Source organism: Marmota marmota, unplaced genomic scaffold, assembly GCF_001458135.2.
Source record: "Marmota marmota marmota unplaced genomic scaffold, marMar, whole genome shotgun sequence".
Classification (NCBI taxonomy): domain Eukaryota; kingdom Metazoa; phylum Chordata; class Mammalia; order Rodentia; family Sciuridae; genus Marmota; species Marmota marmota.
Genome location: NW_025999941.1, coordinates 6,476,824 through 6,490,411, shown reverse-complemented (window position 1 = coordinate 6,490,411; position 13,588 = coordinate 6,476,824). Strand labels below are relative to the sequence as shown.

Below are 13,588 nucleotides of genomic sequence, written 5' to 3'. Positions count from 1 at the left end.
TTTTGTGGACACTGGTTTTCTCAACTATGAGGTGCAAAAGAGAGCTGCTAGCAAAGTCTCTTCCACCCATAACACTGTATGATTCTATAAAGAAAAATAATGTAAGAAGAGCATTTGGCTGTGTTAGATGAATCTGCAATAAATACAGTATTGGCTGTAGACTACTTGCCTCCCTGCCTCTATCTGCAACTCTCACTTCTTATATTTCTCTCCCCGATAAACACGTGACAAGGTAATTTCAAAACCATCCCTACTGGGGTGTTCCTTGAACATTTTTTTTTTTTTAGAGTTGTAGATGAACAGCATACTTTTATTTTATTTGTTTATTTTTATGTGGTACTGAGGGTCGAACCCAGTGCCTCACACTTGCTAGGCAAGCACTCTGCAGCTGAGCGACAGCCCCAGTCCCTCCTTGAACAACTTATTATCCCGTCAACTACCTCCAACCACTAATAGATGTAAGACAAATTCTCAAATTCAACTTTTAAAGTGAAGAGTCAAACGCGGCTTTCCCTCCCACAATCTTTCTGCCCTTCCTTTCTAACTTGGGCCTGGCAGAATGGCTCCCAGAAAGAAGGGCTGTTCTGCCTTCAACAAGGTCGTGACCTGGGAATACACTATCAACATTCACAAGTGCATCCATGGAGTGGGCTTCAAGAAGTGCTCCTCCAGCACTCAAAGAGACCCGGAAATTTGCCATGAAGGAGATCCGAACTCCAGATGTGCGCATTGATACCAGGCTCAACAAAGCTGTTTGGGCCAAAGAAATAAGGAATGTCCTATATCGTATTGGTGTGCGATTATCCAGAAAAATCTAAGGAGGATGAAAATTCACCAAACAAGCTCTATACTTTGGTAACCTATGTCTGCGTTACCACGTTCAAAAATCTACAGTCAATGTGGATGAGAAGTAACTGCTGATAGTTAAATAAAGTCATAAAACTGTAAATAAATAATAAATAAAATGAGGAGTCAACTAAAACTTAAGTGAACCTGACAGAGTGTGACTTATTTACCCAATAACAACCCCAATGTATTTTAAAAACTTTCATTGTAAATTAATTTCTTCTGTGTAAAGATACATGTAGATACCATACAGGCAGAATTTAGGCTTTTATTGTACTTTTATCTTCTGAAATTCTCCCTTCTAAAGATGATAATATTTCTCAATATCTTTTAGTTGTTCATTATTAGCTGCAGACTACAGAATAAGAGCATTTTGTTCTTCAAATTCCAATCAAGGGGCTGGGGTTGTGGCTCAGTGGCAGAGTCCTTGCCTTGCATGTGTAAGGCACTGGGTTTGATCCTCAGCACCACATAAAAATAAATACACAAAATAAAAGTATTGTGTCTATCTACAACTAAAAATTTTTTAAAAAAAGAAATAAAATATCTTTAAAAAATTCCAATAAAGGCTGGGATTGTGGCTCAGCGATAGAGCGCTTGCCTAGCATGAGCGAGGCCCTGGGTTCGATCCTCAGCACCACATACAAATAAATAAATAAAATAAAGATATTGTGTCCAACTACAACTAAAAAATAAATATTTAAAAAAATTCCAATCGAGTTTTCAGTAATTCAACAGTAAGTTATTCTTTTATGAGTTTAAAATTAGTTTTATGTCATCATATTTAATCAATTCTTTTTCTTTTCCAGGAAGGCTACTACACCAGTTTCCTCAGGGACTGGAAGCAAATTAAAATCTCAAGAATCAAAACATCTCTAGGATTCTTTTTTCACCTGCTGTTTCTTTGTTATCTCATTGGACATCATTTTGGCAGAGTCTAAGACTTTAATTGCACTTTCATCTTCTAAAATGTTCCCTTCTGAAGATGATAATGTTTCTAAAATTTTTGTCTCTATATCATTTAGTTGCTTCTTATTAGCTGCAGACTGAAGAATAAGAGCATTTCGTTCCTCTTCTAATTCTGGTCTAAAAAGATAGAAACATTTAGTCTAAATTTATCTATGTTTATCTAAATATATCAAAATTTTGTAGACATTTAAATTATTTTATATACAAGTCACAAACTGAAGTGATTGGTAACTTAAGGGAAAATATTTTCATGCAAATAACAACTTAAATTCAAGCAAAGAGAATATTGTTTGTATCAAAGATGGCAATAACATGTGCCACAGTAAATCTAACAATACTATTATTAAGTATTAAACAATATTATTAAGATATGTCTTAATAAAAAGATGGGATGAAACTTCAAATAACACAATTTGCCATGTTCTAAAATATGCTATCACCTAATTTACTCTTAGACATAAGTGGAATTTCAATATTGGAAGTAACAAAACTACCTCACAGTTATATACTTTCACTTTTAATTTGACTTCATGTAATAGACCACTTATGTTATACTAAACTTCAAGAGAAATAAAAGATTTCTTTCCAGAAGCAATTCTTTGCTGTAACTTCTCTGGGTTTTATATTTTTTCTCATTTTCAAAATAATATATATTAGTAATGAAAAAAATATCTAAGCATAAAGAAAACAATAAAAGAATCCACAATCTTACAGAACCATTAATAATCACTGTTAACAGGTATACTGCTTTCCAGTCCTTTTTTTTCTTTTTGTATATATAGATATCCATCCACCCATTACTTTTTGAAATAAAATGTTACCTGTGCTGTATGTATATGGTTTTGTGTCCTAGTTTTTCCTTAGTATCCTAAGCATTTTCTAATTTCATGCACATTTCTATACATCTTTTATTTTTTATACAGGCCTTTGAATGTATTTCTGATTATCTCCATGGCATAGATTCTTAGAGATGAAAATTTAGTCTCAACAAAATGTAAGTCAGAAGTCATGGCATGTAACTCGAATCCCACTACTCATACTAAAAACTCAACATAACCTGGTTGGCTTATAACTTACTCATTACTGGCTATTTTAAAGAATTATATAATTATTAAATTTATAATAACAAAATACAAAAACAGTTTCAAAATAATCCCCAAACAAAAATATAAAATGGTCTACAAATATTCCTCTCTAGATTATAAGGAAGCTTCTAAGAAATTACATACCTCTCCTTTGCAACAACAATGCCTAGTAATTGATCTTCAAGTCCTTCTGGAGTTATCATGAAATTGAGCAAAGACACTTTTGTAGCCAGCTCTGGCATGTAGTGTGGATTTCTCAGTTTTGTAGTGATATAAAATTTGAAGTCAAAGGAATACTCAATAATGACTTCACCAAGTCGGATGCAATCAAGGCCACCTATATTTCATAAAACAAATGCGTTACAAATAAGCCAAAATTACATAGCCCCTCCCATGTTCTTTTAAGGCCTTGCCTAGGTTACAAATAGAGTCCTAAATACTTTGAAATAGTCCTAAATAATTTGAAATAGAAAATTGGTATGACAAAAGTCATAGATACAGAGGCAAGTAAGCAATTAAATAGATTCTTCTGTAGTGGTACTTGGAGTAGTATAGGATATTTTCTCTAATTGTCATGAACTTCACAAATCAAAATTTCTTTTGAGTTTCCTTAATCCATCAAATTTCAATCATGATCCCAAAATAACTGTATGTAAGTAAAGTGCTTAAAGGTACTAGACCTTAGCAGAGACAAAATTTTCATAAGCAGAAAGATATAAAATGGGCAATGTTTACCTAAGCTCAACTCTAGTCCACATTCACCACCACTGTTCATAATAATGGATTTTGTGTGGTCAATAGTCACAAGATAAAGAAATTTCAGACTGGCTTCAACTTCTTCATGTTCTCTATAGAACAAGAGTCTAGATAACAATAGTTAAGACAGAGAAGAGAAGGCAACATATTTATCTTGGAATATCCAACCAAGGTTCATTCCTGATAGCTGGTTTCAAATGTCTTTATACTCATTACAAGGATGAAGAAGTTGAGTTATCAACATTATTATTAAATTTACACAGTGGTTTTCTATCATGTCTCAAAGATAAGACAATCATCTGTAAGTTCTATCAATATTAACTGCCTTGTACCTTGTTTAAAAGTTTGTCTAAGTAGTAAAGGCTCCAAAGATGGATCCAGTTCTTCACCAACATTTTCTAACAGAAGTGGAGTTCCAAACTGTATACAGTTTTCCAATGTCCTTATATAGTCTGAATCTGATAGCTTAATAACACTGAGCTGATTTTCTTTCTCAGAGTTTTTGATCCACTTATTGGCTTGACCCTGTGGGTCAATCATTAAAGGCCTAGAAATATAATAAGAAAAATTCTGAGAGGAACACATAAATATTGGGATTTCCTTAAATTATGTAGCTTAAAAATATCACCATCAATCTACACAAATACAAAGTGATATTATCAGGATAAATTTTTACAAAAGTCCTTTGAGAAAAAAGTGAAAAGGAGTTTTATTCTTATTTATTTTTCAAGCAAAAAAATTCAGTTTCAGGAAGTACTTTCTTCAGGATTTCAAGATTCTAAAACTAGTTTAGTGTTAGATGAATTAGACCTTGTATGGAATGAGATGGATTATCATTACCCTAGGAATTATATGAAGACATAAATGGTGTGACTCTATTTTGTGTACAACCAGAGAAATGAAAAATTGTGCTCCATATGTGGACTATTAATTGAAATGCATTCTGCTGTCATGTATAACAAATTAGAACAAGTAAATAAATAAATTTTTAAAAAAGAACTGGACCTTGTAAACCTGTGAGTTGAGTGTTCTTTCCAATGTAACACACTGACTTCATGGTAATTTTAATTCATTATATCAATTAACATAATATGAAAAATAATACTACACATTATTTGCTAAAAATGTAAAACCAGGGATTCACTAGCTTATAAGGGATTTTCTCAATTTGTGAGTAGAACCACAAGTACAAATTGAGTGAAATTAAGTCTGATATATATTTGAGATCTATTTAGGATTTTTTTTCCCTGAGATAGTACATCAGAGACTTTGTGTTGAAGAATATACAGTTCATTAGAAGGAGAGAACAGTACAGTGGTTACCAGAGTTTGAGAAGTTGTGAGGAGGGGAGATCTAGAGAGAAAAGTTGATAAGTACAGGGGTGCACTTGAATAGGAGGGATAACTTCTTCTAAGTTTCGATAGCATAGTAGGATAACTACGGTTGACAACAACTAATTGAATACTTCTAAATAGCAAGCCAAGAAGATTTTGAGTGTTCCCAAAGAAAATTACAAGAAATGGTAAATGTTTGCAGTGTAGATATACCAACTACCCTGATCTGATCATTACACACTATATAAATATATTGAAATATGACACTGTACCCTATAAATATGTACAACTATGTGATTAAATTTTCAATTAAAAATAAGTCAGTTTCAGATGTTTAACATATGATATGGTTTCATCTTCTTTAGTGATGATGGTGACATCTTAGTTTCTCTCTGCATTCAGTACGGTACATCCAGTATTCTTTAAATATTTCAGTCAAAAAAAATGAGCATTTTGATTAATTTTTTTTTGGTGCTGGGAATTGAACTCAGAAACACTCAACCACAGAGCCAAATCCCCAGCCCTATTTTGTATTTTATTTAGACACCGGGCCACATTGAGTTGTTTAGTGCCTCGCTGTTATTGAGGCTGGTTTTGAACCCAAGATCCTCCTGTCTCAGCCTCCTGAGTTGCTGGGGTACAGGCATGCACCACTGTGCCTGGCTAAATTTCTTGCTGATGGCAAAAAAATGAAGCAAAAAAAAAAAAAAAATCAGCCTTCCCAGATATCCTCCTCCTATCTTAACAGCTTCTAGGCTAAAATTCCCTTTCCCTTTGCTCACAAATAAGCTCTTTAATCAGCTACTCCCAGACAATTGTGATATTTTTTCCTTCCTTCCCAAAAGACCAAACTAGCTAACTGATTGTTTTATTTCTTGGTTCAAATGGTGGTGAAATTCTATGCAAGAATAAAAAGGGCTGGGGTTGTGGCTCACAGGTAGAGCACTCACCTAACATGTGCAAGGCGCTATGTTCGATCCTCAGCACCACATAGATATAAATAAATAAAATAAAGGTATTGTGTCCAACTATAACTAAAAAAAAATATTTTTTAAAAGAATCAAAAGGTCCAGACACTAGTTAAAATTTACTTTTCCTACTACATAAGACAAAGAAGAAGTGTTCTACAACAACACAGATATTTCGCATACAACTGTTAACAAGTTGCCCTGTGTTTAGACTGGATGTTTTTATAGTATCTTTGAAGTCCCTGTTTAAGGGGAGTTTTCTTCCTTGTATGTCCTTATAAGTAAAAATAAAAACAAAAACAGTATTTGTTCATTCCACTGTACAAAATAACAATACCTTTAACATTCTAATGTTTATCAATGCTTATGGTAATGCCTAAATCAATGTTCTTGGTAATACAATAATTAGAGATTTTTGTTTAATAGAATCATATGAATATTGGAAAATGGGGTTGTCGTGTCCCTAATAGAGATAAAGCCATAACATTGCATTTGTACTCTAAGTACACCCTACATTAGGTATGAAAACAATACTAGTCTAAAGTTGAGATTTTGGAAAATCTGAAGAAAGTAGCATAATTTCTCTGAAGAGGCAGCAATCTGGGGGAAAATAAAGCTTGTTATTAAGTAGCCAAATTGATATATTAATAAACACTAAAAATGGAGCCCAATATTTTCATCGTGGCTAAAACATAAGTAAAATAAGAATTAAGATATAAAATATTTGAAGATAATTATTAAAAACTGACATTTGTTGGGCACTTATCATGTGCTAAGTGCCTTCCTATAACATTTCCATGAGGTAGGAGATTTTTATCTCCATTTACGTATGTGTCTATGGAGGCCACAAGTAAGTGATCAAGTAAGTTACCAAAATCTCAAGACAGAAAGTGATAGAGAAAAACTGAAATATAAATATCCTGACACCAGTCTGCACTGCTCTGAATGGCTGCATAATATTATAAACAAACTTCTAGAAAATTTGATAAGTAGAATGATTATTTATAAACTGTGATTCTAATAGCATGACTAGCTAACTAATTTACAAATCCTTCTTCTACCTAGTACTGATAGGTAAAATATGACATTATTTTAGTTAAATTGAGGTATTCATTTGAAAGATATAGAAGACTGACATAATATATGCATACAGAAAAATAAACGTTGCAGAAACAGACAAAACTGAAATCCATTAACATTAAGTATATGAGCTGAACTTGGGGACAGTGCCAGTCTGATAATCTATGGGCTCACTGGGTCCATATGTGGAAGAAGAAAAGAATTCAGAACCCTGTATTAAGCTGAAACCCACAAAGAAGCTTTTTAAAACCATGGATAGAAAAATTCTAAACCTATGCATAAGGAGATAACAAGAAAATATTTGAAATCTTGTTTCCCTTCTGGATGGGAAATAGTGTCCTCTGAGAATCTATAGCTGTGGGTCTACCTATTTATATAAGTTTAGGATACAAATATATGTTACTTAAAAGATGGAGAAAACTCTAAGCTGGAAAATATGTATTTGGCCAACAATACTCCTGGGAATCCCAGAAGCAAAACACACAAAAGAAAAACTTAATCCCTCAGGGAGAGGAAGGAAAATGTTTGGGCCAAAATATTATGCCTTTACCAACCTTTAATAAATAGAGATCTCAGGGGAAAAGGGAGAGTGGGAGAAGAAGGACAGAGAGAGAGACGGAAGACACAGACCCTCCTCTTTGTGGCAAGGGCAATCAGGAATGATCAAAAGCAAGAGATAATTCTCCAATATTGAGAAAAATACTCTAGAATCCTAGCTTGTGTTCTAAGTTTGGATCCATAACTAGACTAACTTGAAACTTCTGGCCTGTTACCATAGCAACAACAAAATCTAAACCCAGCTCTACTTCTAATTAGACTAACAACCTCTGAACTAATAATACGATAGAAGAGGCATGCCTACTTCCAGGAGTAAGTGCTATTAAACTCAGTCTTTATTGTTAGACCCAAGATATATCTGGCATTAGGAGAAACTTAAATAAGCAAGAAAAACCCCCAACATATTCTCAAGAGACAAACTGATAGAAACAGGCTCTCAGAAGACACAAATATTGAAAATATCTGGCAGGAATTTAAAAAATAACTATGACTAAAATGTTAAAAAAGTTAATGGAAACACTGAACAACATGAGATGATCTTTAGCAAAAGATAGAAACCATAAACAAGGATTAAATCAAAATACTATAAATAAAAACATGATGTCAAACCTAAAGAATTCCTTTCATTGACTGTGTGCAGACAACCCACTGGGGAGAGAAACAGCTAATATAACTAGAAACTTGAAAATAGGTTAGTAGAAATTATCTAGATTGAACTCAAAAAGAAAAAGGAGTGGTGAGTGGTAAAATAACAGAACAGAACTTCCAATAATTATGGCATTATACAGACTTACAAATATGACAATGGATCACAGGAAAAGAAAAGGGAAAAAAATGAGGTGAATCTAAGAAGCTCAGAGAACCTCAGTTGGGATAAACACCAAAATGAAAAAAACACACAGAAGTGTGCATATACACTTGTACCATCAAACCTCTAAAAACTAAAGATAAAGAAAAATGTGAGGCTGGGGCTGTATCTCAGTGGTAGAGCGCTTGGCCTCACACTTGTGAGGCACTGGGTTTGATCCTCAGTACCACATAAAAATAAATAAATACAGCTATTGTGTCCATCTACAACTAAAAAATATTAAAAAAAAAAGAAAGAAAGAAAAATGCGAAGGTGACCAGAAGAAAAAAAAAGACACTTTACATAAGAGGAACTAAAATAAGAGAGTAGTGAACTTCTCATCAGACTATACAAGACAAAGGCAGTGGAGTAACGTATTCTTATGTGGTGCTGGGGATAGAACCCAGTGCCTCATGCATGCCAGGCAAGAGCTCTACCACTAAGCTACAACCCCGGCCACTGGAGCAACATTTTAAAGGAAACAAAAGTTAAAAAACAAAACAACAAGGGGCCGGGGTTGTGGCTCAGTGGTAGAGTGCTTGTCTCACATGTGTCAATCCTCAGAACCACATAAAAATAAAATAAAAAATAAAGGTATAAAACAAAACAAAACAACAACAAAACTGTCAACCCAGAAGTCTAAACCCTGCAAAAACAATTTTTCAAACTAAAGATGAAATAAATATTCTTTAAGAATGCTGAATGAATTTATTACCAGCAGATTTATACTCAGGAAGTATTAAAGGACACCCTTTAGGCAGAAGAAATATGAAATGAGATAAAAACAAAGAAATGAAAAAGTCCAAAGATAGGGGGAAATGGAGGGTATATATGAAAAACTCTTTCTTACATTTAATAACTCAAAAATAAATTACTATTCTCAGGCAAAGACAGTTAACAATGTGTTTGAGTATTTATGGTATATGAAAAAGTAAAACATATAAGAACAGCACAATAGATATGAAGGAATCATTGGAATTATACTGTTGAAAGATTCTTATACTATCTGATAGGAGGGTTTATTTGGTTCTTTTGATTTTGCAGTGCTGGGAATTGAACCCATAGCCTTGTGCATGCCAGGCAAGCATTCTACTACTGAGCTATATCTCCAGCCTGTATACGTATAGTATTATTAAATTATTTGGATGTGTTCAGTAATAAATTAAAGATGGATATTGTAAACACTAGAACAAATAAACACTAAAAACATAATAAATAACCATTAAGTCAATTCTGGAGATAAAAATGAAATCACAAAAATATTGTATTAATTTAAATCCAAGTAGAATAAGAATATTAAAAACAACAAAGAACAAATGAGAGAAAAGAACTAGAAAGATGGCAGGTGAAAATCTAGATGTATCAATAATACCATTCAATGTAAATGATGCAAATACTGCGATTTAAAGTGGGGAAAAAAAGTCATTTTCCAAACTAATTCACAAATCCTCATAAAAGAAAAACTAAAAGGACAAAATTAGCATTGCAAATCAGTAAAGAAAGTCGAGATAACTCAAAACAATGCTGGGGTAAAAGAATGTCACTTTACAATAAGTAAAATTATACTCTATTTCAGCATTTCCAAAAAATGCAAAAAAGAAGCAAGTACCAGAGTCCTAACTGTGAAAAAGTATATTGCTTTCCCAGCTCACTCTTTCTGACAGCTACTCTCCTGGCATCTAGTTCCCATGTTTATTAATATAAAGGCACAGCCCTGAGTCAGAGGTCACCAGACCTAGGGTGAATTATTTGGCCCAAGGTAGAACAATGAGGTTTTCTTCACAGGAATTAGAATTTGAATTTTATGTTTCTGCTTCATCTGTATCATTCAACTCAAGATTTTTGACTCAGGAACTAAAGCTTTCTTGGATATATGTACAGTAGACTAGAGCCAGTGTATCTTTAAAGATAGACTAATGAAGCATCTGCACAGAGAATAATACAGAAGATGAGACAGAAATAGACAGAGGCACAGACACAGAGAGAAAATAACTGCCTTAGTTACTAATGGTTTCCATTTTCAGCTTCTAGAGGCCTGGTGACCCATCTTTACTCTGAGATACCCTTAAGATAGTTTAAAATGAGTACTCAAAGAGTAAGCATTATTAGCTATATTATTAGGCTTTGCTGTGAAGAGGTACAGAGAGGAAACTAAGCTTTTTATATTAGTGACAAGAAGGATGATAATTATAAGTGACTACACTGAGCCCAAAAGGCAAGAAGTAGAATCTAGGCTATATATGGAAATTATTCCTCCAAAACTGACCAAGTCCATGGCCTCTTGATCACCTAGTCCAAAAATAACAAGTAGAAATGGTAACTATTGGAATGTCACTTTATTAGAAGAGTCAACTTTCTGTCAGAAATGACAGATTATTTTCCTCAATTTGCATTTCCTTGAATGTCAATTAAGGGTTACAGATATACCAAAGGCATCTCTGAACTACAATTTTTAAAAATGATGACATTTGCCAGTAAACGGATGGAGAATACCATGCTAAGTGAAATAAGCCAATCCCCTCAAACCAAAGTCTGAATATTTTCTCTGATATGCAGATGCTAATTCACAATAAAGGGTGGGTAGGGGGCTAAGGAAAAACAGAGTTACTTTGGATCAGGAAGAAGGAAGTGAAGGGAGAGGAGGGGATGTGGGGGTAGAAAAGATAATAGAATGAATTGAGCATTATTATATTACCCTATGTGCATATATGACTATATGACTATATTGTGATTCTACATCATGTACAACCAGAAGAATGAGAAGTTATACCTCATTTATGTATGATGTGTCAAAATGCATTCTACTATCATGTAAAACTAATTAGAATAAATAAGAAAAAAAGATACATATTTAAGAAACTAGAAATCTTAACTGTCCTAATTGATCATTACACATTGTGTGTGTGTTTATGTATACATACATATCCATACATTTGGAATTCTCACATTATACCCCATAAATATATAATTTTACATCAACAAAATGAATAAATGAGATCTTTATTTTATCATAATTTCTTTTACTAAAGTTTAAAGATGAAATAACTCATGACTTGGAAATTTTTAAAAATCTGAATGGCCACCAAATGCATGGAAATGGAGTCTAAAATAGAATGAATACTTAAGGCTCTAATATATTGAATATTAGGGTAGAATAATCTCTGCTTTACAACATATTTTTTGAGTAGTTAAAATATATTCTTTCTCAGAGTATGTTAAATTTTATTCATTGCTTAGAAGTTTCAACCTAAGGATGTTGACTTTCAAGTAAAATTTTGAGCAAATAAACACTCAAAATATGATTATATAATACAACAAATATAAAGAACACTTAAATGTTTTGCAGTTTCTTTTTTTCTTCTTTTGTACTGGGGATTGAACCCAGGGGCACTTAAACACTGAGTCACATCTCCAGCTCTTTTTTTACATTTTTATTTAGAGACCTCACTGAGTTATTCAGGGCCTTACTAAGTTGCTGAGGCTGGCTTTGAACTTATGATCCTCCTGCCTCAGCCTCCAGAGCTGCTGTGATTTTTAGGTGTTCCCACCATGCCCAGCTAAATGTTTTGCAGTTTCTAATAAGGTTTCCAAAGAATGTAAACAAACAATAACTCCAATTATCAGGATGTAAGATCTCCTTTTTTTTTGGGTGGTACTGGGGATTGAACCCAGGGCCTCACACATATTTAAGCACACAGTCTATTATTGAGTTACATCATTATCCTAATATTTCCTTATATCTTTAGTTTTTCCCATATTGCAAAAGAAGACTAAAATTTTGTATATAGTTTTGAGGATGGTGAAATGAATCTATATAGATGAATTTTTGTAGATGCATTTCATTTCATGAATCTACATAGATTAATTATATTTCACTTTGGCATAGTTATAAAGAGCAGGGATTTGGTAGTTAGGTTGCCTGGGTTCAAATTCTGACTCTGCTATTATTAGCTCAGTTATCTTACTAACCTTCCAATTCCCCATCTGTAAAATGGAATAAAAATAATGCCTAACTCATGATGTAAGGATACAGGGCATTTAGAATAGTATCTGATGAATACAAGGACTCAATATTGTTTGTCATAATATGTTTGAGAAATAGTCCCATGTGAAACTTTTTAAATTAGATAACAACAGGGCTAAATAACCATTATGGAAAACTACTTCTCAGAGGAAAATAATTTTCCAAGTTTTTCAATGTTATATGGATAAAAATAACATTTGGAAAGTTCTTGTAATTATCAGACTATTAATGATAGAAATTAAAAAATATATCCATGAGATCACATAAGTTATCGAGTTTTAATATCATGAAAATGGGTATCAATAAAAACAGATATGCTATATAGGCCAAAACTAGAAATAGCCCAGATATGCATTAACAGGAAGATTCATAAGCAGTGTTCATGTAATAGAATACTACTCAGCAATAACAACAACAACAACAAAAAAAATAGAAAATACCAATATATGCAGTAGAATGAATGAATCTCAAAAATTTACAGAGTAGAAAAATTCTTACACACTAGAACACATACTACATGATTCCATTTATATGAAGTTCTAGAATAAGCATGACTAAATCAATGATGGGAAATAATAAAAAATGATTTTGAGGTGCAATAAAGGCAAGGATTTATTGGAAAGGGATAATAAAGGAATTTCCCAAGGAGTAGTTATGTTATGTATCTTGATAGAGATATGCATTTCATAGGTATTTACTTTCATTGGTAATCACCAAATGATACACTGTTTTATGTATTTCTTTGTGAATTTTACCCCAGAAGAAAAAAAATGAACTTAATTAAGGATATGCATGCATAAGTATCTGAGGGGAATATATCTATATCTGTAGCATACACTAAAACACATTTTAAAAATGTATTGATGGATTGGTACAAAGATAAACAGACATGTATACTTTTTTTAAAATTTTTTTATTGTTGGTTGTTCAAAACATTACATAGTTCTTGATATATCATATTTCACACTTTGATTCAAGTGGGTTATGAACTCCCATTTTTACCCCATATACAGATTGCATAATCATATCAGTTACACATACATTGATTTACATGTTGCCATACTAGTGTCTGTTGTATTCTGCTGCCTTTCCTATCCTCTACTATCCCCCCTCCCCTCCCC

At 32.9% G+C, this 13,588-nt stretch overlaps 1 protein-coding gene and 1 pseudogene across 1 annotated transcript in view; one reads left to right on the top strand and one right to left on the bottom strand.

The window, feature by feature from the left end:
- Positions 1-13,588, bottom strand: part of Dnah12 (dynein axonemal heavy chain 12) — a 267,252-nt gene that overhangs the window by 57,685 nt on the left and 195,979 nt on the right. Inside the window, exons 57-59 of the mRNA XM_048801012.1 lie at positions 3,989-4,203; positions 3,045-3,237; positions 1,740-1,932 (exon numbers count right to left, since the gene is read on the bottom strand). Coding sequence (XP_048656969.1) covers positions 1,740-1,932; positions 3,045-3,237; positions 3,989-4,203 — 601 coding nt within the window. The remainder of the gene's footprint in view (positions 1-1,739; positions 1,933-3,044; positions 3,238-3,988; positions 4,204-13,588) is intronic.
- On the top strand, positions 294-944 carry LOC107149683 (annotated as a pseudogene).